Source organism: Cyprinus carpio, chromosome A20 (genome assembly GCF_018340385.1).
Source record: "Cyprinus carpio isolate SPL01 chromosome A20, ASM1834038v1, whole genome shotgun sequence".
Classification (NCBI taxonomy): Eukaryota; Metazoa; Chordata; class Actinopteri; order Cypriniformes; family Cyprinidae; genus Cyprinus; species Cyprinus carpio.
In genome coordinates this window covers 18,951,439-18,976,279 of record NC_056591.1, presented here as the reverse complement: position 1 = coordinate 18,976,279, position 24,841 = coordinate 18,951,439, and the positions used below count along the sequence as shown (strand labels likewise).

Sequence of the window (24,841 nt, the reverse complement as noted above, 5' to 3'; positions counted from 1 at the left end):
GAGGGGGCGAATCACTCCATATATAGAACCACAGTTTATCTTCTAGGGAGGCCAATAAAATAAAATAAAATAATCCAAAATGACTAAAAATCAAGATATTTATTTTTTCTTGGGATTCCTATAGTCATGAAAACCTAGCCTAATTTTAAAGGTGAGATTTATAGACCTGGAAAAGTAAAGTAAATTAAAATCATATAAATCTATGAGCATTCTCATAATGAATAGTGACTTTTCTCTGAAATATTTCATTGGGTAGAAATTTTGAGTATGTAAATATAAATACATAAAATAATATAGCTAGCTTATTCTAGAAGGCTGTTATGACTTGAGCTTTAATTAGTAAAAAAAGAAAAAAAGAAATGGCAAAGTTGAAATAATTCATGAAATAAGATTTTTTTTTAAGTTATTAATCATTGCTTTATGCAAGTAAACAGGAGAACAACCTGAATCAAGTACCTCAATGATCTCGAGCATCTCAACTCGTGTGATTTTGCCATCTCCATCCAGGTCGTACATGTTAAAGGCCCAGTTGAGTTTCTGTTCGAAGCTGCCTCTTGATGTGATGGACAGGGCACAGATAAACTCTCTGAAGTCGATGGTGCCATCTCCATTCTTGTCAAAGGTTCTGAAAGCGTGTTGAGCAAACTTTGAGGCATCACCATAAGGGAAAAACTGAAAAAAGAACAAAATATATTAATCAGTGTGTAATCCATATTGTTTTATTGACAATACACATTCCTGGTTAGTGATGTAAGTAAAATGCCTTTAAAATAACAAAAGCCTGGATCTTATTAACAAAAGACAGTTTAAAAAATGTAAATGAATTTCAAGCTTCCCCTCGTGTAAGCAGTTTCTGAGCTTGTCCAAATTTTACTAAATTGATTAAAATTGACATTAAAGATTTAAAATGTTACAAAACTGAATATAAATGTTTTTTTAATTAATTAAGGAATCTTGAGGAAAAAACAAACTGTTTTCAATATTGATTCTTTCAACAGTAATAGCTATTGAAAATTTAGTTTTGCCATCACAGGAATAAAGTGCATGTTCAAATAAAAAATATATTAAAATTAAAACTTTTATTAACAAATAAATGCATGAGTATAAGAGACATCTTTCAAAAACATTCAAAGATCTTACCAACTAAACTTTTGAACTGTATTGTACATTAAAAAGGTACTGCATAATAGGAATGACTGTTATTTCTGTTTGTCAGAAAAGGTCAGCTTTATATTTTCTCACATTAAAAACCTGCTTCATCTTTTATTTTTATTTTTTTTGGATCAATCTAAAAACAGGAACTTAACCGTTTTCTTATAACGGTTTTCTATCAGAGGAAAAGGCTTAACGTGTTATTAAATGCGTTGCATTCATATTCTGGGCTCATCTGATTTTTTGTAGATAGTATACTTTATTAGTATGATGTTTAGTGAGTTTGGTCTGTTAATATCACTGTATTAGTACATTAAGCCACGTTAAGCGTTTTTCACGTTAAGCATTTTAGAATGTCCCAACTTAACTCTGGATGCAGGATATTTTAGTGGTGGGTGGGTGAGCATATGTATGTGTGTGTTAACTAAGGCCATTAACGCACAGCACAGTGCCTGCCTCTTTGCAGAAAGGGCTGCAATGCGGACATGAGCTGTGTAATCGGTCTGTGCCACTACAAGAGCAGCACACAGCTCCTCTTTGAAGGGGGCATCATTCCCCTTCTAATACTGTAACCCTTTCAGTGAATGAGGGCAAAAATTAGCTGCAGAGACTCAAGTAAATGAAGATTTATATGCACCACTGACAACAGATATAATATAGCATGTTTTATAAGCCAAAAAGCAATTGTAAATATACTGTGCATTAAGGCTTTTTTTATTTAATTTTTTTTAGCAAAATCAATAGCTGAAAATTGCTAATTTATCACTAGATATTTGAGAAGCCAGTGTAAATGTTTTAAATGTTATCTAACCTCAAATTTGAGTGTAGAGTTATTGGACTGCTTAATATTAAATGATGGAATCACTGGAGTGTGATGACAGAGCTGAATTAAGCCAATAATAAATTCTGAGCACTTAGGAACAGATGCCATTCTCAAAGACTGGGAAATAAGATTCTCATAGTTTTCACCAAATTAGAGAAAAGAGTGTGTGAGTGTGTACCAAATGTGCCACAAGGACAGCAAAAACTGAAATCACTTACATAGTGGGGAGCAGGCAGTGTTCCTCATGGATTGGACCGGTTCAAACAAAATAATAAACATACTAAATCATGTCTTTTTAAAAATATAAATATGCAGAAATGTTTGTGTGTTTAGGATTGGGATGGATGATAGAAAATGTCATTACCTCAGTATAAAAGCAAAATAAGTCAATGGAAAGACCCTACCAAGACATTATGTGTGTTTCAGGGGGTTCAAGAAGGTTAATGATGGAGCTGAATATCTCATAGTGCTCTACGGAGACAGATTAGACGTTTTCCCAGAATTCCCAGAATCTGCTATTGAGAAAAGATGTTTTGCATCTTTTTTCTTTAAACTCTTCTTCATCTTTTAAAGGACAAGAGGGTCCAAATGTCATCACATAACATCATGTTTATGCTAAACATGTTCCTGTAAGACCCATTTAACTTTATTTGGTTATGTAAAAAATGGTTAAAAAAAAATACATGAAATATATAAATGCTAAAAGATTTTAAACAATGTACCGGTAAGTCAAATATTGAATGAATGAATGAATTAATAATTTGCTTAATCAGTTTTTTGTCTTGCTTTGCCATAATAATATTTAAATATCTTTAAAACAAGATACATTTACTTTTTTGTATATGTAACAAAGTTCATATATTTGCCACTGCAGTATCAAAACCAAAACTTAATTCAAGACACATTTTCTGTAAATAGGTCTTAAACAAACAGTTCACCTTACCAACCAGTTGATGGTAGCTACTGACATAGTATTTTTCTTCCATAACATGGATGTCAGTGGCTACCATCAACTTTTTGGGTGAAATACCCCTTTAATACCTCATGCTTCTCAAATAAATTTATCTGGTTTTAAGGATTTTAAATACTAAAATGATTTAGATTTACTGAAAAAACAGACAAAATACTGACCATATAAATTTTTTTTTTTTTTTTCTAGTGTAACCCCAACTAGTATTGTAGAAAGAAATAGATGTATACTATGCACATATACAAACCCGATTCCAAAAAAGTTGGGACACTGTACAAATTTACAAATCTCATAAACTTATATTTTATTCACAATAGAGATCAAATGTTGAAAGTGAGACATTTTGAAATGTCATGGCAAATATAGGCTTATTTTGGATTTCATGAGAGCTACACATTCCAAAAAAGTTGGGACAGGTAGCAATAAGAGGCCGGAAAAGTTAAATGTACATATAAGGAACAGCTGGAGGACCAATTGGCAACTTATTAGGTCAACTGGCAACAAGATTGTGTATAAAAAGAGCCTCTCAGAGTGGCAGTGTCAAGATGGGCAGAGGATCGCCGATTCCCCCAATGCTGCGGCGAAAAATAGTGGAGCAATATCAGAAAGGAGTTTCTCAGAGAAAAATTGCAAAGAGTTTGAAGTTATCATCATCTAAAGTGCATAATATCATCCAAAGATTCAGAGAATCTGAAACAATCTCTGTGCATAAGGGTCAAGCCGGAAAACCATACTGGATGTCCGGGATCTTCGGGCTCTTAGACGGCACTGCATCACATACAGGAATGCACTGTAATGGAACTCACAACATGGGCTCAGGAATACTTCCAGAAAACATTGTCGGTGAACACAATCCACCGTGCCATTCGCCGTTGCCGGCTAAAGCTCTATAGGTCAAAAAAGAAGCCATATCTAAACATGATCCAGAAGCGCAGACATTTTCTCTGGGCCAAGGCTCATTTAAAATTGGACTGTGGCAAAGTGGAAAACTGTTCTGTGGTCAGACAAATCAAAAATTTGAAGTTCTTTTTGGAAAACTGGGACGCCATGTCATCCGGACTAAAGAGGACAAGGATAACCCAAGTTGGTTACCAGCGCTCAGTTCAGAAGCCTGCATCTCCGATGGTATGGGGTTGGCATGAGTGCGTGTGGCATGGGCAGCTTACACATCTGGAAAGGCACCATCAATGCTGAAAGGTAAATCCAAGTTCTAGAACAACATATGCTCCCATCCAGATGTCGTCTCTTTCAGGGAATACCTTGCATTTTCCAACATGACAATGCCAGACCACATACTGCATCAATTACAACATCATGGCTGCATAGAAGAAGGATCCCTGGTACTGAAATGGCCAGCCTGCTGTCCAGATATTTCACCCATAGAAAAACATTTGGCGCATCATAAAGAGGAAGATGCGACAAAGAAGACCTAAGACAGTTGAGCAGCTAGAAGCCTGTATTAGACAAGAATGGGACAACATTCCTATTCCTAAACTTGAGCAACTTGTCTCCTCAGTCCCCAGACGTTTTGCAGACTGTTATAAAAAAGAAGAGGGGATGCCACACAGTGGTAAACATGGCCTTGTCCCAACATTTTTGAGATGTGTTGATGCCATGAAATTTAAAATCAACTTATTTTTCCCTTAAAATGATACATTTTCTCAGTTTAAAAACATTTGATATGTCATCTATGTTGTATTCTGAATAAAATATTGAAATTTGAAACTTCCACATCATTGCATTCTGTTTTTATTCACAATTTGTACAGTGTCCCAACTTTTTTGGAATCGGGTTTGTACTTGAACGTAAGACACCTACTCACAAACCCACTAGCTGAGGCTGATGGGATGGCAGTGGCCTCTGATCTCATCAGAACCCAGCCAGCACAAAATCAAATGATCGAACACAGCACCACCCTGTGAAGATGCAGCGAGCTCTCATATATCAAAGAGTTCACACACTGTCAAACTTCTCCAGAAAGCAGAAACCCTCTGGGATAGCATAGGTCCGGTCATAAGGCCCTCCAGACTGGCACTGGGTTTAGAAGAGAGATGAGACAGGAAGTAATGCACACTGTGATGTACCCTGCACACATGCAAAATGATTCTCTCATGGGGCTGGTCCTTCTGCTCCATATGGCCTTGCCCTTCACCAAAGTAGAGGAGAGCAAAAGAAAACAAACAAAGAACTGGAGAGCTGCTGCTGTGCTGGGAAGCCCCCTCCCTAAGTTCTTCCGTGCAAATCTGGCAGGTTATGAATTGTTTTGTTATGTAAAAGATAGTTTTTTTTTAGTAACTATCTAGGGCATGGCTGTATGAAATTCTCAACTTCTTCTTTTTACTTTCTTTTGGATCCAAGCACATCCGAATGTAGAAATAGATCTTCACATGTGTACTCTGTCAGGAGACATGCTATCAAATGGGAATGCCACCTGATCCAGATCCAAGTATCTGTTGTTATCTGATGAGTACATAAAGGAGATAAACAGTAATTTGCCATATTCAAGACAATACAGAATATTACATCAGCTTATTTGTGTTTTTCATAACTTTGTTTTACAGAAAACTGGTTGTGTTAAAGGAAACTAAAATTTACAAATCTGCCATAATTTACTCAACCTCATGACTTTCCAAATAATTGTTCTTTCTGCAGTGAAACACATAAGGAGATGTTAGGCAGACTGTCTGATCTGCTCTTTTCCATATGGAAAGTGGATGGTAGTTTATAAGTTCCGGAAAGTATCATAAAAGTAAAGAATCATACAATTTGTGTGTAACACACATTTCGAGGTTGGGGTCAGTAAGTATGATTTGTTTTTAAAGAAAATAATATTTTGGTCAGCAATGTTGAATGAAGTTGATCAAAAGTGACATTAAAGACATTTATAATGATACAAAAGATTTCCATTTTAAACATTTATAATAATAATAATAATAACTTAAACACAAAAAATCAGCATATTAGAATGATTTCTGAAGGATCATGTGACAAGACTGGAATCATCGCTGCTGAAAAATCCAGGAATAAATTACATAAAAACAATTATTTAAAATGTTAATTAAAAATATGCATTTTTTCATAATATTACTGATTTTACTGTACTGGTTTTTTATTAAATAAATGCAGCCTGATATGTCTTTTAAAAAACTTACCGACCATAGAAATGGTGCCAACCCCTCCGAGGACCTCAGATGATGAAAACCCTGATTCAAATTTTGCTATAAGTTTGATTGCAACATATAATCATTGTTGTTAATATGGTGTTCACTGTTTGTTCGAATGCATGTCATTAACTAACTGTATGATTTTTACTGTAGATTTCTGCGATATGGACATCACTTTGACATAGTCACCACCACTAATAAGCTTCTCCTAAATCTAATGTAGAAAACGTAATTTTCTGTGAAGATGCTTTGCAAGGATTTTTAGCATGAAAAGCGCTAATCAAATAAACGTAAATTGAATTGAAATGATAGTATATGCTTTGAGCTTGACACTATAAACATCTATCCACTTTTTTCTGTATGTAACAGAGCAGCTCAAACATTCTTCCTAACATCTCCTTTTGTGTGTGTTTTAAAGAGGAAAGAATTAATAGGGAGTCACTGACAATCAAATCTTCATATTTGCGTGAAATTCCTTTGATGTATGGATACATACTGTAAACATACTTTAAATAAATATGACACCAAAGTAATTACAAATTTAAGACTATTTAATCTAAGAACACATTTTCAAAATTGCTTGAGAGGACAGGGCAGTCTTGGTTAAAGATCTGTGATGGTAACTGTAACACTGGGTTTGAACCCTGATTTATTAGCTATTATTATATCACTTTAGATTGCTAAATTAATAAAAAATAAATGAGTGAGAAGAGCAAAACAGAAGGTGAGAGAGACTCCTGTTGAGAATGCAAGAGTGAGAGAGAGACAACCTGCCCTTACACAGCTGTTGAATTAAACTGATGTAGAATGTGAGGCAAACTGCACGATCACAGAAACACCCTGCAGACAGGGTCCAGCCAATAAAAGCCTGTGTAATCAGAGCACAAGCTGATACCAGCCTCTGTCCCGCCAGCCAGTCTACACTATCCCCGTCACACTGCTCCTAATGCAGGCCATTTAACAATGCAAAAGTCATGGATTTTTCACTGAGGTACAGCCTAGGATATCAGAGTATCTGGACTCTGCACAGTGGAATCAAATGCCTGAATATGCACAACAGTGGAGTGAATGAAGCATCATTCACTGCTTGTCTAATATAAGGAATAGTTCAACCAAAAATGAAAATTGGATGTTTATCTGATTTCCCCCAGGGCATCCAAGATGTAGGTGACTTTGTTTCTTCAGTAGAACACAAACAGAGATTTTTAACTGAAACCGGTGCAGTCTGTCAGTCCTATAATGTAAGTGGATGGGAATCACGGCTTTGAGAATACATAAAAACAATGGGGTAAGCAGATAAACATTAAATTTTCATTTTTGGGTGAACTATCTTTAACCTGGATTAATTTGACAGTTGCTTTTAGAACACATTCAAGGCATAACTTCTTATAGAAGTGCAAAACTACATATTTTCAAAACCTATTTGGCTAATCTGAAGAAATCTAAAGAAGAAGATGAAAATTATCTATACGGGAATATAAATGATTAATCGATCAATTAATTGTTGTTAATGATTTTAGCGATTATCTTATCTCAATAATTTTAAATATATAATTTAAATTCTTAATTTAATAAAATTGAGGGAAAAAACCCTAAAGTGGAAGAATTTTTATTTTTATTTAGACTGCCATTATCTGCCATTGATTATCTGTCATAACATGGAAAAGTGACTTATCGGTATTAATAGGCCAGATTTTTCCTATCTTTACCTAATCAACCTCACTAATTGACTGGTCAACCATCAATCAACTGCATTTAATGACTTTATTTGTATGTGTGTAACCTGTGAATCAAACCCATGACTGTGGCATTGTTAGCGCTAAGCTCCATAGTCAAGTTATAGGAACAGAAGACAGCACTGCAGGGCATAAGTGCACATTCCTACAACATCTAAGTCACAATGCACGCTGTTATCACTGTCATCACAAAAAAACTTCCACAGTGAGCAAAGGAGAAACAGCTGTTGAGGGCTCAGTGTGCAGTTCAAATCAACCGGCTTCTACAGTAGGTCTGACCACAGCGGTTATAATACTAATTGGGTGGATGATCATGCTTGAGCTGGAAGATTTCCAGGTTCCAAACATTAACCCTTTGAATACAACAAACACTAACAGGGTTCATATAGCCTTACCAAAAACAATTTAAATGTAGTGTTTGTTTCAGTCTCATTTTAGTATTGTTTATATTCTTTTATAGTATTTATTAATATATTGAATTCGCTTTTGTTTTTATATTTCCAGGTCATTTTATGTGCTTTTGCCAATTTTATTACTTTTTTATTGCAATTTTAGTACTTCAACATAAACTAATTTTATGTCAGTTAGTTGCCAAAGTAACATTTCTAATTTTCGTGCTAATATTTATATTTTGTATTAGCTTTATTTCAATTAACAAAAATGTCTATTGTCGCTGTATGACCAAGACTTTACAGGTGAAGTGTGTCATTTCTGTGCAAATAAAGGTACTGCAAAAATAAGTAAGTGTGACCAAGACTTTACAGGTGAACCACCTGTGTTAAGTTCTGTCTCTAAATTTACTTTTTCAAGTATCGCCAATTAAAATATGAAATAATGACTTTAAAAACAGCACATGCTGTCAGTATTCTAAAATAAGTTCTGTCTCTAAATTTACTTTTTCAAGTATCGTCACTGAAAATATTAAAGCTAAAGCAAAAAATTGCCTTTTTAACATAGCAAAAAATTACACACTTCTCCTTTAAAGATGAAAAATGACCCACTTTGTCATAGAATATATTACTTCACAAAACAAGAAATGTACCAAGAAAACGAATTACACATGACTGATTTTCCTCCACTGCTCTATAAGAGAACATTTAAGAGCCTCTTTCTTCCTTTACAGCAAAGTGCTTCTCTTCAAGCCCATGTATCATGAAAAAACAATGTCCTATAATTTATGCAACATTTCCTTTCCTCCCAACATACACGACAGTTATTTCACGACAGGCCAAGGAAAGCATTCAGAAGGTGAATGCCACAATGACATGATGTCATCCTCCTGCTGAGAAAATGAGCGAAAGTTAAAGAACTCTCTTATTCAGCAAAAGACAGCGTGCCATCTGCACTACATTTAAATTAGCATGATAAAGAGCATCACAAGGCTCAGGCTCAGCTATGGATTATGTAAACTGATAGTGGCATGCTGTTCTGAGTTCGGCCTGCTTTTATACTTGAGTTGGGGCTGTAAAGCAAATTCAAGCTCCTCAGATCAACTGTACCTATTCAGTTGTTAATAACTGTCTAATTAGCCAAGGAATGATTGAGTAGTAATTACATGTTATGGCAATACATGTCTAATTAGCCATTTCTGGGGCATAATGCACATCCTTACATATCTACATGGAGACATTTCATGCAAATTATCAAACAAAGTGTTTGCATATCTCCCAAGCCTTTTTTTTTCTTCGTAGTCTACAATGTTTTTGGTTTGGTTCTAAAGGCCACTTTGAATTGCTTGGGGAGGTTTGTACTGGCAACTGCAATGTCATGTTATGTGAGTCATGATACAGATTAACCCAGTGGTTTATCTGGATTTCCTCGGTTTGCTGTAGCGGCGCTATAATGCTTGAAGTGATAGTGTGCTTGATATGTGCAAGTGCTGCAGCTATGAGAATGACATTTTCAGTGGGCAGCAAAATCTCCAGCATCTGTTCCAAAACAACATAACTGATACACTTTGCATAATTACATATTTTCAAAACTTACTAGTCATTGGGTTGCCTGATTGACTAATTGACTATTTGTTTTTAGGAATCTGAAGAAGATATATATGTGATACCTTACATCTTTAATCAAATATATATTTTTTTAATGTAGAGTGTGACAGTGGACATTGCAGGCAATCGTTATAACTTTTCCTCATAAATCCCACAGGCACAATGGAGAAGTTCCCCTTATACGAACAAAGCCAGAGAGCGAACCAGTACCCATCAAGCCAAAAACTGTATTCAGAAACTGGTAAGTTCTTTTTGCTGATTTTGGTTTGCATTGACCATCATGTGGCAACAAAACCATAACAAATTAGTTTAGAAATGTTTTAATTAAAATCACTCTGCTTACAAATATAACAACAAAACATATGTGGCAGTTAAAGAGGTGTGCTTTTATAAGAAACTAGATATACTATAAATAACATACTCTGTATAACAAATGTAGATCAACTAGTGCAAAGTGCTTAACTGTCAATCATTGTAGCCCATCCCTAAATTAATAAAGTATGATCATTTAAGCATAATGAGACAATTAGGATATGAAAATGTGTAACAAAGGCCAATTTATAATGTTGTCATGTTGGATACAACCCTTGTTGAACTGGTCAGAGTATCTCTATCATGACTCTTATCTACCAGTGGGGGATTCTGAAGCATCCCAGACTCTGGATTATAAACCACCATACTTCATGGTTTTCCTAAAAAGCCAAGACTCAATCTTTATTTCACATTAAGTCTTACAAATTACAATTGAAAAAAAAAAGAAAAAGCACTCTTGAAGAGAAAAAATACATTTAGTTTGACTTTTGCCTAAATTATTTTGGTTTACTTTCAGATGGCAGCCCATTCCTGCAACTATTAGGACCAATAAAAGATTTTATATAACAAGTTTATATCCTTGTCATATTCCATGTTTAATAAACAAAAAGTACTACAAAATCCATCATTGTTAGTGAGTTCTGCAAACTACAACATTCATATTAATATGATTATATAACTGCATCCTGTAGCCAGTCCAAACTAACCTTTCAGCCTAACACATTCTTGCTATGATCCAGTGTATCAAAGCTGCTTCAGACAGCCCTTAGGCCAACAAGCAGATAATAAGGTCTCAAAGGAACAGGACCAAGTTAACACAATATCCGGAGAAGGCTGGTTAGCCGTACAAACTGAGTTGACTTCACTAACACAGGGGTCATAGATAATCACCCTCCCCCCTGCACTACTGATTGAATTATATGGGCAATGAGCCCAAAGGATAATTGAGCTTGGCTGTCACAACCCTTCCATTACTACAACGGCCCCCAATAGCATTATGTAAAAACTTTTTTTTTCCTTACCGTTTACTTCAGATCTGATTCTGAATGGGAAAAAAACAAACAGTTCATTTATTTTCATGAACGGTCAGGGTTGACCAATACATAATGCTGCTGCAATGCAGTTCCCTTAATTCTCAAAATGACTTTTCTGAGAACTGCTTTTCTTTTCAGTGCAATCAAACTTTTAATGTAAAGCTGAGGACTCAATAAGTTCGGCATTTGTAATGAGGGTTGAATCAACAGCCCACATTCCTCATAAAAGTTCTGTTTTAGTGAAAGTTCACAACATAAATCAAGAAAACAATCAAGCAAATTCATGCTAATGCTTCTAGAGCTGTTACTTTGTTACACTGTGTTTTTTTTATGACTATATTTTACACTGCAATTCCATTCACACTTTATGGAGTGGTTGAGGCTCAAGCACAGCACTCTGCTGGCAGATGACCTTGAGGTAACATTGGGAAGAGAAGCACCGAGCTGCTATAGGGACTGCTGGCTAATTAAGAGAAACATCAGAGCATTTTCCATGCATTCAGCCCTTGCACATCACAGGAAGTCACATGGGGCAGACTGCGGTCAACACATGAACACAAATGCTAGCGTTATGTAAAATCACACAAGTTTTAAGTTAATTAAACTAAAAAGGCAGGTGAAGGTGCCATCCTCACATCCGGACATGCCCATCTAATCATCAGTGAAGTTCATTTCCATGTATTTACATCAATGCCTTTTATAAAATGTCATGAAAAGATATACACAACTGGAACCAGGTGACACAACACAACCAGAACCCTCTCAAATGAAAGTGTTTGTACATGGTTTTGCTTTAGCATTCTGACTGGTCTGATACAGCAACACTGGTTCAAGCAATGGTGTGAGTTTGGGCCAGGACTATCTGTTTGACTGACCATAGAATGCAGGGGGTGTGTTCAGTTTGATGCATTATTTTTGCAATTCATTTTGGTGATGCTAGCACAAAATAAAAATTCATATTTTACCTTAAAATTATGTAAATGCCGTTAATTAGATATGTATAAGTTGTATCTGTTCTAATTCATTTTATTTAATTTATTAAAGATTTTTCCACCATTGCAGAGACCTCTGACCCTGTGCATACCACTGATACACCACTTGTTATGATTTAAGAGCATCACTTTCTTAGTATTATGTTCATTCTGCAAAATTAAGTACACTGTCATTATCTAAATAAAGCTGAATGATTTTTTAAAAATCCAATAATAATAAATCCTTTTAATGTGTGAGTCATACACCGCCTTTGGAAGACCAAAAACTATTCTTCTAAAAAAGCCATTATTATGATGATAATTATTAATAAATACATCAATGTTAAAAATGAAAATTAACTGATAGCCTGAACTGACAAGGATTTATGATAATGATACTAGAAATATGAAAAAACAAGGCTTGTTGTCCCTGATTGGTCATCTTACAAGAACTGTGGATGGGGAATAAGATGATGTCCTATTGATCGCAGGGTGGCAGTTTGTCTCCTTCTCCAAGACAACCTTGTGTGACTCTAAAGTCCTCCATCTTCTCCACAGGATGGATACTTCAATAAATCCAGAGTTCATAGGACAATCATTACTGCATTCCGACACAAGGGACGATTCCCCCCTTCTGCTACTTTACTTCAACATGTGTGGGCAGTCATTCAGCCTCACTTGCCACATCTCACCATCTGACATTATGGATCCATTTAGTTTGTTTCACTTTGTTACCGCGTGTAATCTGATTTTACAGAAAAAAACTTAATCACACAAACATCTATGACAGAAGAGCCATGATTAAAAGTGATTAAGCCATGATTAAGTGATGCCATGATTAAAAAAAAAAAAGGAAAATCTGATTTTCCTCTCATTCTGGTGTGTAGCCTTGATGACATGAATGAATTTTCTGTACTGAGTATTACGATCTATATTTGACAAAAACATCTAATTAAACTCAAGAAGGGATGAAAAATTCCCATGACACAGCTAAAGTAACATGCTATTAAAAGTGATGTTGTCTTTGTGCTAGAAATTAAGCACCGGAAACTCTAGAAGCATGCTTTGTATCTTTGTACACACAAAACAAGTGCAAAAAGAAATAGGCCCAGACAGCCTACGCATGTTTTTCATGCTCAGCATGGGAAAAAGAAAGTGCGCTAATTTTAGAAAATCTGCTGGTTGTGACTGAAATTGGAAGTCAACTTCAATGATGTGCCTGCTGTAACAGACGGTGTGTGTGTGTGTGTGTGTGTGTGTGTGTGTGTGTGTGTGTGTGTGTGTGTGTGTGTGTGTGTGTGTGTGTGTGTGTGTGCGCGTGTGTGTTTGACTGTGTGGTTGTTCGACAGAAGAGGGCAGTGACAGACAAACAAAATAACTTAAAACCCATCAATTTTCTTGATGAGCAGTTTTTTGTACTTGTGTTGATGTATTAAAACAAAACTGATTATTACAATTTTAAGTAATACGTTTTATCACATTAAAATTAATTATACCAATAATTACAATGAATTAATCAGTTAATCAGTTAATTTGGCCAATTTGCTGAAAGACAAATATATATTGTTTTGGTTAGTTAATAAAAATATAACTGTTCATTTTTAGTTAAAAGTCCATTAAATAATATAAAAAAATAAAATATAAAAAAATAAAAAATATAATATTTTAAACATTCAACAGTCCATAAATAAATAAACAAATAAACTATAAGTGACTTTGAATATATTAGACCTGATTAAACACACACACACACATTCATGTGATGTAAAAACCTTCACAGAAATGTTCAAATTAGTCCAGACTTTTTGACTTTTTTTAAGATGTCTAGCCACATCATTGTCTATGCCACGCCAGGACCGCAAACCAGACGTCATCCTGTCATTCCACATTCGTGTGCTTTGAGATCAGATCAGGGCCATTGTTCGATCCACCACAGCTCTCTTTTTGACCACAAGATGAAGGTCTGAGCTGTCTGGTGAGGGTGATGTAGCGAACTGGTGTCAAACAGGAGCATGTTAGAATCCTCTGTTAAAGCTAAAGTCTCGGGCCGGCAATACTACAACTGAGATGCCCTTAAGCAAGGCACGAACCCCCAACTGCTTCGCATAAATGGCTAGATTAAATGGCTGCCCACTGCTCCAGGTGTGTGTTCACGGTGTGTGTGTGTTCACTGCTGTGTGTGTGCACTTTGGATGGGTTAAATACAGAGCACGAATTCTGAGTATGGGTCACCATACTTGGCCTTATGTCACGTCACTTAATGTCCTAATGCTAATGTGGCATAACCCCACCCCACTTCTACTCAAGAGATTTTTAAGCTCCATTCACACAGGCCTTCTGGATCTTGGGATCAATCCCGGGATGGGGAACTAGTAACTTTGCCAGGATCAGTATCGGAACGAGCTCTGTGTGAACAAAAAGCAGGACCAATGCTGTAAAGGATGTGTCTTATAGTGATGTTATCGTGCAACTCTTTTACAGGGTGTTTTGAAGGCAGTTCAACATTCACAATGAAAAAATATGTGCAAACTAATGTCTTTATGGGATGTGTGTGAACGCACGCACAGATTCTGGATAATCACTGGCAGTGTAAATGTCCCCCAAAATCAAATTTTCCAGAATCTCTGTGTGAAAGAGGCTTTACTGTCACATTTTGGTGTCCAACCAACCACCTCATCACCTTGTATGTCATCTCTTTAACATGTCATCTCTTTAACTGCCAATTAGATTTTAACATGCACTATTTAAGTGCTTCATTCAGCACAAACCTAAAGTACATTACACAGCACCTCATTACTGTTGTCACAGTATTAACATCTGAAACCGCAGCAAACAATCAAACACCAGGAGACAACGGGATCACTTTACTGATACCATGTGCAGCCATCGCTTCTGGATACTACTGGTAGATTAATCACAGAGGCTTTGCATCCTTAAGGTTAATAATGTACTGTAGTTCGTGTTCGTCTGAGGGATATGCACGGAGATATTTTGCTATGGAGTAAAATGCTAAGAATAGAATTGGAACTTTGCCACATATTGTCTCTTTAAATAGCCATTTTCACGACTCCACATTCCATTCCATTATTTAAGTTGTTACACATAAGGGATAATGTACAGTCAGCCATTCAAGCCCAGTAAACCTCTGCAGTCAACCAATAAACCCTGCCATGAGTTAGAGGGGTCTTGTGTTACCCTTAAAGGGTTTCTTTTGTGATAATGACCAGCTTTCTGGTTGTTATCCTATTATTTCAAGTCTACTTACTGAAATGTATATGCAATACTGATATTAGTTGAAATTATAATATTTATAATTATAAATATATGAATTATGTATAATTATCATACAATAACTGAAATCACATAAAAACAATACATCTTAAAATAGTCACTGTACAAAACAGCGTAAAAAAACAATCAGCCAAGCAGCAAGATGAACATTGCAACAATATTATAATTATATATTATATAATATTATATTATATATAAAAATTACAAATAAAAATGTTACCATTTAAAATAACTGTGATCAGAATCACATACTCCAGTGATAATATTTGTTTGGAAAATGTCTATTTACCGGGTCACCTTTTGATGCTAGTTTCACCAGCAGCTGGCTGGTGATTTTCTGTACATTCACCAATAGCAATATATATGGCTGTGTAATCTATATAGCATAATCTGTTCTGATATTTTCTGTACATCTATTGATTAAGATGCACTAACTATCAATAGGTGGATTTATGTGATCTACATCATCTGACCCCAAAGACGATTACTGTACAAATTGTATCAAATATCTGCAGATAATACAGAGAGCATTTAATTTATCCGTAGAGCTATTCTCATACCCAATCTAGTCTGGCAACCTATTATAAAAAAAAGCATGAATCATTGAAAAGATGCTAAATTTAGCAACCAATATGGCTTCCACAAAAACAGAACAAAAGACAATGCTAGCAGCCTACCAATCTTTGCCCATACAAATCATGCTCATTTATGTGCTCAAATTATTCCCTCTAACTCTATATAGAGGAGCTCAGAAACTACTGGTACAATACTGGTGCAAAGATACAGTAGTATGTCAAATACCTTCAAACTGATCAATGGTAAGGAAAAAGGCTGCCATAGTTTTTATCCATATAAAGGTCTTGCAAATAGTGTTCATTCTAAATAAAACATCTGAAAACATTCACCTAGCAGGCACAGTTATTGGTTCATGCTGATAATGTAAATATAAAATATAAAATATTATAATAAATATATACTATATTATACTTTCAGAAATTAATATTTAAATAATAATAATAATATATTGTGCTATATAATTACATACAATCAAATAATACATATATTAACATTAAATTATATATATATATATATATATATATATATATATATAAATAAAATCAACAAAAAGATACTCTTAGTTTTAGTTACTAAAAACTATATATTTTGTTAATATTTTGAATTAGATTTTATTATATATGTTCTGCTTTCATTTTAGTTCTTTCTGTATGTCATTTTATTAGTTTTTGTTTCTTTAAAAATATGTCTATACAGTTGTTAGAATTTAGTTTTCAGTGTTTTAGTTATGAGAAATGTCTTGTTAACTATTAATTTGTTGATTATTAATTATTTATATAGTACAATTCAAACACAAGTCAAAAATTCACAGTAATTCTGCAGTGTACAAAAAAAAATTAAACTAAACAAAAGAAAAGAAAAAACTTAAATTAAAAAGCAAGTAGGATGATTCATCACTGACCAAAGCCAATCACAAAACACCTCGTCCCAGTATCCCTATGCCACAAGCAATTTAAGTATCAGCACACACACACACACACACACACACAAACAATCATTCAGTCCAGTCCGCAGGAACTCAGTGCCCTGCTAATGCAAGGTCATCTATTTCCTCTCTCTTAGATTTAAATAAAATCTCATTGATATCTTTTTGCTGTAAAAACCGCCATCCCAGATCACTTAAAGGCTTTGCCTACAGCTGCTTTCGGTTATTTCTTTTCATTTCGAGCCAATCTGAAAGCATTGTGGTTTCCGAGGAGAGCTGTGAGACCTGTGGTTATTTACTCTGGCTGTTAGTAGAAATGATCTTGCATAATGTCTTTACATAATTCTTATTCATATTATTCAGCAGGTAGTGTCATGTTATAATTGGAACTGCAAGGCTGTACAGTAGATACACTCAGCAGACAAAGTGTTATCTGCAGCAAAATGTTCCTTGCCAAACAGACAAAATTGTAATATATATCCCAACAAATCTAAAAGACTAGACTACAAAAGAGAGTAAAACCTGTCATGACAGCAACTGTTTGTGCTTGACATGCCATACAACCCAGCCATTTGAATAGCCAGCTAGCGTAGCCCTGGAGATCTGAATTCAGTTTGGTGCCAGTTATACATCAGTCTATCCAACTCAGTGATTCAGAAGGCTCTTCCAGTCGCTTTTAAATCACAAGGTGCATCTGATGCACTCCTCAGCGACCTCTTCAGTCTGGAACAAGACCAACGAAAAGCCAGCACATGTAGGGAAATGTATCACAGAGCGACTAGCATCCCTACCTTAACATACAGCTGCTGGAACTCGTCCAGGTTGAGTCGGCCACTGGGGCAATCCTTCAGGAAGCCTTTGTACCACTGTTTGAGTTCATGTTCATTAAATTCTGTGTTCTTCACCAGATCCTCCATTACCTCAGGGGTCAGCTTGCTGTTCTGTTTCCCCATGGTGTCTGCAAGGCACAGAAATCAAAATAGCTATGATCTCACTCTGCCTGGAGCTGTAGTTCATTTTAACTGCATAAATTGTATAAACTGTATAAAGGTTGTTCTACAAGGCCATTTGTGTCCCTCCCATATACCATTCAAATGTTTGGGGTTAGTATGATTTTTTTAAGTATCTTATGCTGACCAAGGCAGCATTTATGGTCAAAATACAGTAAGAACTGTAACATTGTGAAATATTATTGCAATTTAAAATAAATGCTTTTAATTTTAACATATTTTAAGATGTCATTTACGTCTGTGATGGCAAAGTTAAATTTTCAGTGGCCTTTACTCCAGTCTTCAGTCACATGATTCTTTAGAAATCATTCTAATATGCTGATCTGGTACTCAAAAACATTTCTTATTATCAGAAATAAGTTGAAAGCAAAGCTGCTTAATATTTTTTTTGGAAACTGTGATACTTTTTTCAAGATTCTTTGATGAATAGAAATTTCAAAAGAACAGTATTTTGAAAAACAATGTTTTTACTGTCACTTTTGATCAATTTAAACCATCCTTACTGAATAAATTATACATTTCTCTCAAAAATTACTAAATATTTACTGACCCCAAACTTTTGAACAGTGTAGTATAAATATAAACACATTTGTATTTATAAACACAGACAGAATATTTAAAACCTTATAAAATTCATACAGAACCCCCTTCATAATCACCTTCGAAATCAAACATAAAAAGGAACCCGATATATATATATATATATTTGTATAGTACTGTGACAGTATACATACATATATATATATATATATATATATATATATATATATATATATATATATATATATATATATATATATATATATATATATATATATATATATAATATGTATGTATATATATATATATATGTGTATGTATATATATATATATATAGTATATATATATATATATATATATATATTATATATATATATATATATATATATATATATAGTATGTATACTGTCAGAGTACTATACAAATTAAACTGATTTTGAGAAAATGGGATATTAAGTGATTTTGGCTAAGTGCACAAACTCTAATATACTAAAGATACGTTACAAGCAGGAATACTCATCTCATAATTAATATCCTGGCTAAAATAAAACTAAGCAAGCCGTGCAGTTGAATAAATATGATGGCTTAAGTGAGTGATTGTGGATTATATAATTTCATGCTGGCTGATTACATTTAAAGGAGGCTTAGATCAGTGGGACAAACACACCAGAAGTCTGAGACCACCAGTGAAGCCTCTGGTGCAGTGTTTTTCTTGAAAGATCAGATCATTTTCATTAACACAAGGCCGGTCATACAGTAATCTTGGGGTTCATACATGGGGAAGTTGTGGCCTAATGGTTAGAGAGTTTGACTCCTAATCCTAAGGTCTCAGGCTGGCAATACCACGACTGAGGTGCCCTTGAGCAAGGCACCAAACCCCCAACTGCTCCCCGGGCACCGCAGCATAAATGGCTGCTCACTGCTCCAGGTGTGTGTTCATGGTGTGTGTGTGTTCACTGCTGTGTGTGTGCACTTTGGATGGGTTAAATGCAGAACATGAATTCTGAGTATGGGTCACCATATTTGACAGTATGTCACGTCACTTACTTACGAACTTAGTCTTAGAACAGAGAAAATGAGAAGGTGCCTAAAGAACATTCCAGAATAGACTGTGTCAGTAAATAATACCTCACAAGGCATAAGAGCATTCTCATAAGAAATCCCCTATTTCAGCTTATAATTTTTATTACAAATTTGTCTGTTCCTTTGGATGACGAGCAGTGTTTTATCCTGCCCACATGCTTATAAGAGCTGCCCCTTAACACTTTTCCCCCTAGATGGCTGTCACACACAGTGTGTTACTGTCAGGGAAATGGGTTAATTAAACAAAGCATCTTTCGCATAATTACCAAAAGGTCATCACATCCTAAGCCTCAATGTGACATTTACATTTTTTGCTAATTGAAAAAGCCCTTTCTTCTGTTACATTATTAAAGGATACAATGAAAGCAGAGAGAGAGAGAGATGGAAAGCATGGCAGCAGTGCTGTGGATGAAATGCTGAGTAATTATGATGCTTTTTAATTTCTTCATCACTTCTAAATCATATAGATGAGCTCTCATCACACTCATAGAGGCTCACGTAAACACTCGATGAGAACATTGCGCTTCAAAGTTCATTATAATTAATTTTCAGCCTGAGACTGACAAACGAGCAGCGATGCTGACGATAATGAGTACTAATTTAGTTTCCAACACAACAGCATTTTATTTTCAAGCAAATGGCAAAGACATACATCTTGACTGTTCTCTAAAGACATGGATGCAGAAAATACTACAAAACAAACTTACACATTTTAGACATGGTGAAAATGAAGCCACCAAGCCCAGATTGTGAGCTGGTGAGCTTTTAAAGGCAGGAGCATACCCTGTCTTGATCTGCAGACTGCATGGAGGCCTATGTCCTTGGGGAATACCTCTCTTTATGAGGGATCCACCCATGAGAAAAAAGCACAGCATAGCAAATTCTGAGTGCTAAAAACAGCTGCCCTGAAACTGACTATGAATCAGCAATAATGCATCACCATATAGCTCGTTCCCATTCTGTGAGAGTGATTTATGATACCAAACTAATTAGACGATCAGCATTCTTAAAGGGGTCATATGATGTGATTTCAAGTTTTCCTTTCTCTTTGGAGTGTTACAAGCTGTTCGTGAATAGATAAGATCCCTAAAGTTGCAAAGACTAAAGTCTCAAACCCAAAGAGATATTCTTTATAAAAGTTAAGACTTGTCCACGCCCTCCTAAAACGCCTCTTTTAAACATGCCCCCACATGTCTACATCAGGATGTGGAAAGATTTGCATAATGTCGCCCAGATGTTCACACAAAGAAAGAAGGCGTAACTTTATTGTTGCTGTTGCCGTCGCCACCATATTGTGAAGAGGATGTGCGTTTCCTTGAGAAAGCGAAAATACTTTGTTTGGCCTTCCAAAAGAGGACACAACTAGAAATCAGTGGTTAAGTTGTATTTACAACACAGTTCCAGAACAGTTCAACCCAAATATTCCGATGTGCAGTGGATTTTATGGAGGACTGTTTCCTGATACTGGGAGAGTAGACTACTAAAATGCCGGCTTTTCTGACTCAGTATGTTTTAAAATGTAAAGGATTTGCCACTGATGATTTAAACGCGAGTTTTGAGCAGTGTAGAGAGTAGTGCATGTTGTTTGTCATTTCTCCGATCACAAATGCAGACATGGTTTTATGTTTACACGGCGTGATGCATCACAACACGTTAAAAGAAAGTATAAGTCATTATAATCAGTAATTATGTCCCCACTGGATACAACAAATGTCTCATTTGTAATGGGTTTTACTGGTTTTGTCTCGTCGTGCCGGTGTTCTGACGATTTGTGCTACCCTGTCAGATTTTGCTACCCTTTCAGATAATCAGCTCGTTAGAAGTGAGCTCCGTGCATGAATTCCCATGTGTTCCCACTGACATGATCCCTACACAGTGTTCATTGCTCTCTACTCCCTGAGCAGGGGAAATCTGTTGAAGTTTACCTCACTTCGGAACATTCATTTACAGATTTGCGCTGCGCAACGTCTTCACACACGGGCAAATGTGACATCATATATTTCTGTAAATAAATACAATTTAAATTCACGTCTCGCACACTTCAATGCACTTTGGATGGAACAGGAAGGCCCGAGGACTGGAATCGACAACCAATCCCAACCTCTAAACCTACCCTTACAGAAGGGGAAATACAGTGTCAGCCCTGGGTAGCTGGCCAATCAGAGCACACCTCGCTTTTCAGAGCGATGAGCTTTGTAAAAATCAACGTGTTTCAGAGAAGACAGGTCATAGAGAAGAAAAATAATGTACATTTATGTGGAAAATAATGTGTTTTTTGAACCTTAAACCACATAAACACATTTCATTACACCAAATACACAAAATAATGTTCTTTTTAGCAACATAATATGACCCCTTTAATTGAATCGTTATCCAGCTGATCTCTCCATTGTCAAAGATTTCTGTCAAGCCGCAAAACTGAAGGTTCAAATGATCCAATAATTGGTCAATAGGATTGGTAAAATCATTTTGTTCTCTTCATTTCAAAGATTTATAATGTTTCTACCAATTAAGGATGGACTAGTTCACTTAAATATTAAATAATCAATCATCATTTACTGATGTCATGTTAACATCATATGACTGAAATTTCACATACAAAGCTATCAAATGGTTTTTTGTTTTTTTTCCCCCACTTTAAAGAAAAATACATACCCTTGAAACCACCAAATAATACTCAACAGAAAAGAGCAGGTCAAAACAGTTTTATTTCGGTGTTCTATTAAAGAAAAAGTCATATGTTTGAAATGACGACATAATGTTCATCCTCTAATGGGGTAGTTCACCCAAAATTTAAACATCTGTAATCATTTACACACCCTAATGTTGTTCCAGAGCTGTATAACTTTCTCTCTTTTCTGTGAAACATACAAAAAAGATATTTTGAGAAATGTCACAGTGTTTTTCTTCATAAAATGGGGGTCAATGGTAACCAAATTGTTTGGATACCAAAATATCTTACTTTTGTGTTCCACTGAAGAAAGAAAGTGATTCAGGTTTGGAATAATATGAGGGTGAGCAAATGATGACAGACCATTCATTCTTGGATGAACTATCCCTTTAAATTTAGACGCCTCCATCTAAACTGTCCAAATTTAAGTTTGCATGATGGTATTTAAGATCTCTTAATCCACCCCATACCTAAACTTAACAACTACCTTAATAACTATTAATAATCAGCTAATTAGGAGTTTGTTTTAGGGAAAATTAGATATTGCTACTTGTTGCATCATTCTAGATGAACAACAACAAAAAATGTAGGTGGCTTTAATAAGTGTGAGACTGAACAAGAAGGTCCATGTGAACATAAGGCACTGATCTACTCATACTGTTGAAAAGAATTGGTCACTGCAGGCTATAAAAGGAACCGAAGAGCCTATCTACCTAAAAAGCAATAGTCCACTCCATTTTCCATTTAAGCTGCATCAGTGCTATTTCAGCTGCAACAGGAGACCAGAGAGAATACTCTGTCCCCTGTGACTATATCGCGCAGGTTGAATCGATCTCTTAAAATGATTTTGCCTTTTCACACGACACTGCTGTAATGCAGATAGATTAAACTGATCTTGGTGTACACACAGACTACTAGCATTGGTTGATCCAAAGTAGCAGCAGCGCGGTGGAACACACATTCTGATCTGCTGTTTATATATGTTGAGCTCATCTTATGTTTGTAGCACAGAAAATGCTGTGTTATGATCAACACAAAAATGTGTTGTACAAGCATTTGTGTCATCTAAGAACTGAATTGCAGGTGTTATGATGACTGTGCAAACTGAGCCCTGTCCTGAGATCAAAAGGCATTTTAAACCCTGAGTCGACTCATCACAACAGTGCTCACATCCACACGAGCCTGACAGATAATGTCATGTGTGAATTAAGCCAGCCAAGTGATTTAGCACATCCATCTTATTCATACAAACATTTCATTTATTTCATCATTTTACAGTATGACCTTGAGAGTGTAAGATTGTAGGTAAGTGATTTATAGGAAATACATGCTTACAATTACACTACGCTCTTATTTCTGCTCTATCACTTTTGAACATTATGCATTGATCCTGCAGTGTATAAGAAGCTGTATTAGCACTGAGGACATTCGTTCAAGTAGGTAATTTAAAAAATTTGAACTATAAAAGAGCAACATCACAACATTATGATATCCTCCTAATTGAAAAATCCTGAAGTGATCTTGTTGGAATTTCATAATCATAATCTGGAATTGATATTAATGGGAAATTCCTATAGGATTCCATCATAACACAAATCAAAAACGAGTACAACTTTCATTTCAAAGATCATTTTTAGATTTTTTTTATTATTATTATCCAGAAGCAAAATACTATACAAGCAGCATGGTTCAAAATTATAATACAACTCCAAAAATAATTGTAATTTTTTTTTTTTTTTTTTTGACTACCTAATCTGTCAAAAGCATACAAAATATATTATATGCACCAACCTGTGTGGACAAACACAAATTACTCACCTAGCCTTATGACACACAGGGTAGATATAGCGAGTAAGACACAGCTGTCTCAGACGTGTACACCTGGGGCCATTGTCAACTAATGTCTATTCATTTGACAAGGCAATCTCACATTTTTGACCTCAACTTTACTAGTGTGTCCTTTGGTCCCCCTTTGGATGTTTTGAACTCGTAATGGCATTTTTTAAATCAACAAACAGTGATACATTTATAAATATTGCTAACACTCCATTTAAATTATCTTATTTAAAAAATATAGGCTATAACATACAATAAAGTGGTTTAATAGGGTGATTGGTTTGTATACAATATACAAAAGTATTCTTCAATATTATAGCTAATCAAACACATTACATCCTGTGTGATGAATTAATGCATTGGAATGCTGCAGGTAGGATAGATGAACTAGCTCCATAATGACTTTCTAAAGGTTTCTTATTCCAGCGAAAACACACAGTCATTGAGAGACTTACCGAAAGGAGAGCCAAAGGGAGGTCTGACGATTCCTGCTTCGGGCGACTGTAAAAGGTAAACGCGATATAAGTGCTCACTAATCGGCTGACAGCTGCGGTGAGCTTTCTTTGGGGCGAAAGGCAGAGACGCAGCGATGACTGCAGCGAGGACAGTCCACGCGCAGCGCTCGAGGTGATGTGACGCTATAGATATACAACAGAGCTCAGCGTCGGTCTGTGTTCATCTCGTGTGTGTTCACAGTGCTCCGCGAGCTTTGCTGTGGCGTGCGCTCTTTTGAGTGTGCGTAAATTGTGC

General features: G+C 35.5%; 1 protein-coding gene and 1 long non-coding RNA gene across 2 annotated transcripts in view; one reads left to right on the top strand and one right to left on the bottom strand.

The window, feature by feature from the left end:
- The window catches only part of LOC122148998, an 18,775-nt gene extending 5,630 nt beyond the window's left edge, over positions 1-13,145 (top strand). The window contains exons 2-3 of the long non-coding RNA XR_006162779.1: positions 10,000-10,083; positions 12,718-13,145. This is a non-coding gene — a long non-coding RNA (uncharacterized LOC122148998). The remainder of the gene's footprint in view (positions 1-9,999; positions 10,084-12,717) is intronic.
- LOC109067953 (visinin-like protein 1) overlaps positions 1-24,841 on the bottom strand; it is a 26,105-nt gene extending 1,264 nt beyond the window's left edge. Inside the window, exons 1-3 of the mRNA XM_019084830.2 lie at positions 24,547-24,841; positions 17,743-17,909; positions 457-672 (exon numbers count right to left, since the gene is read on the bottom strand). Of these exons, the coding sequence (XP_018940375.1) occupies positions 457-672; positions 17,743-17,904 (378 nt within the window). The 5' untranslated portion in view covers positions 17,905-17,909; positions 24,547-24,841. The remainder of the gene's footprint in view (positions 1-456; positions 673-17,742; positions 17,910-24,546) is intronic.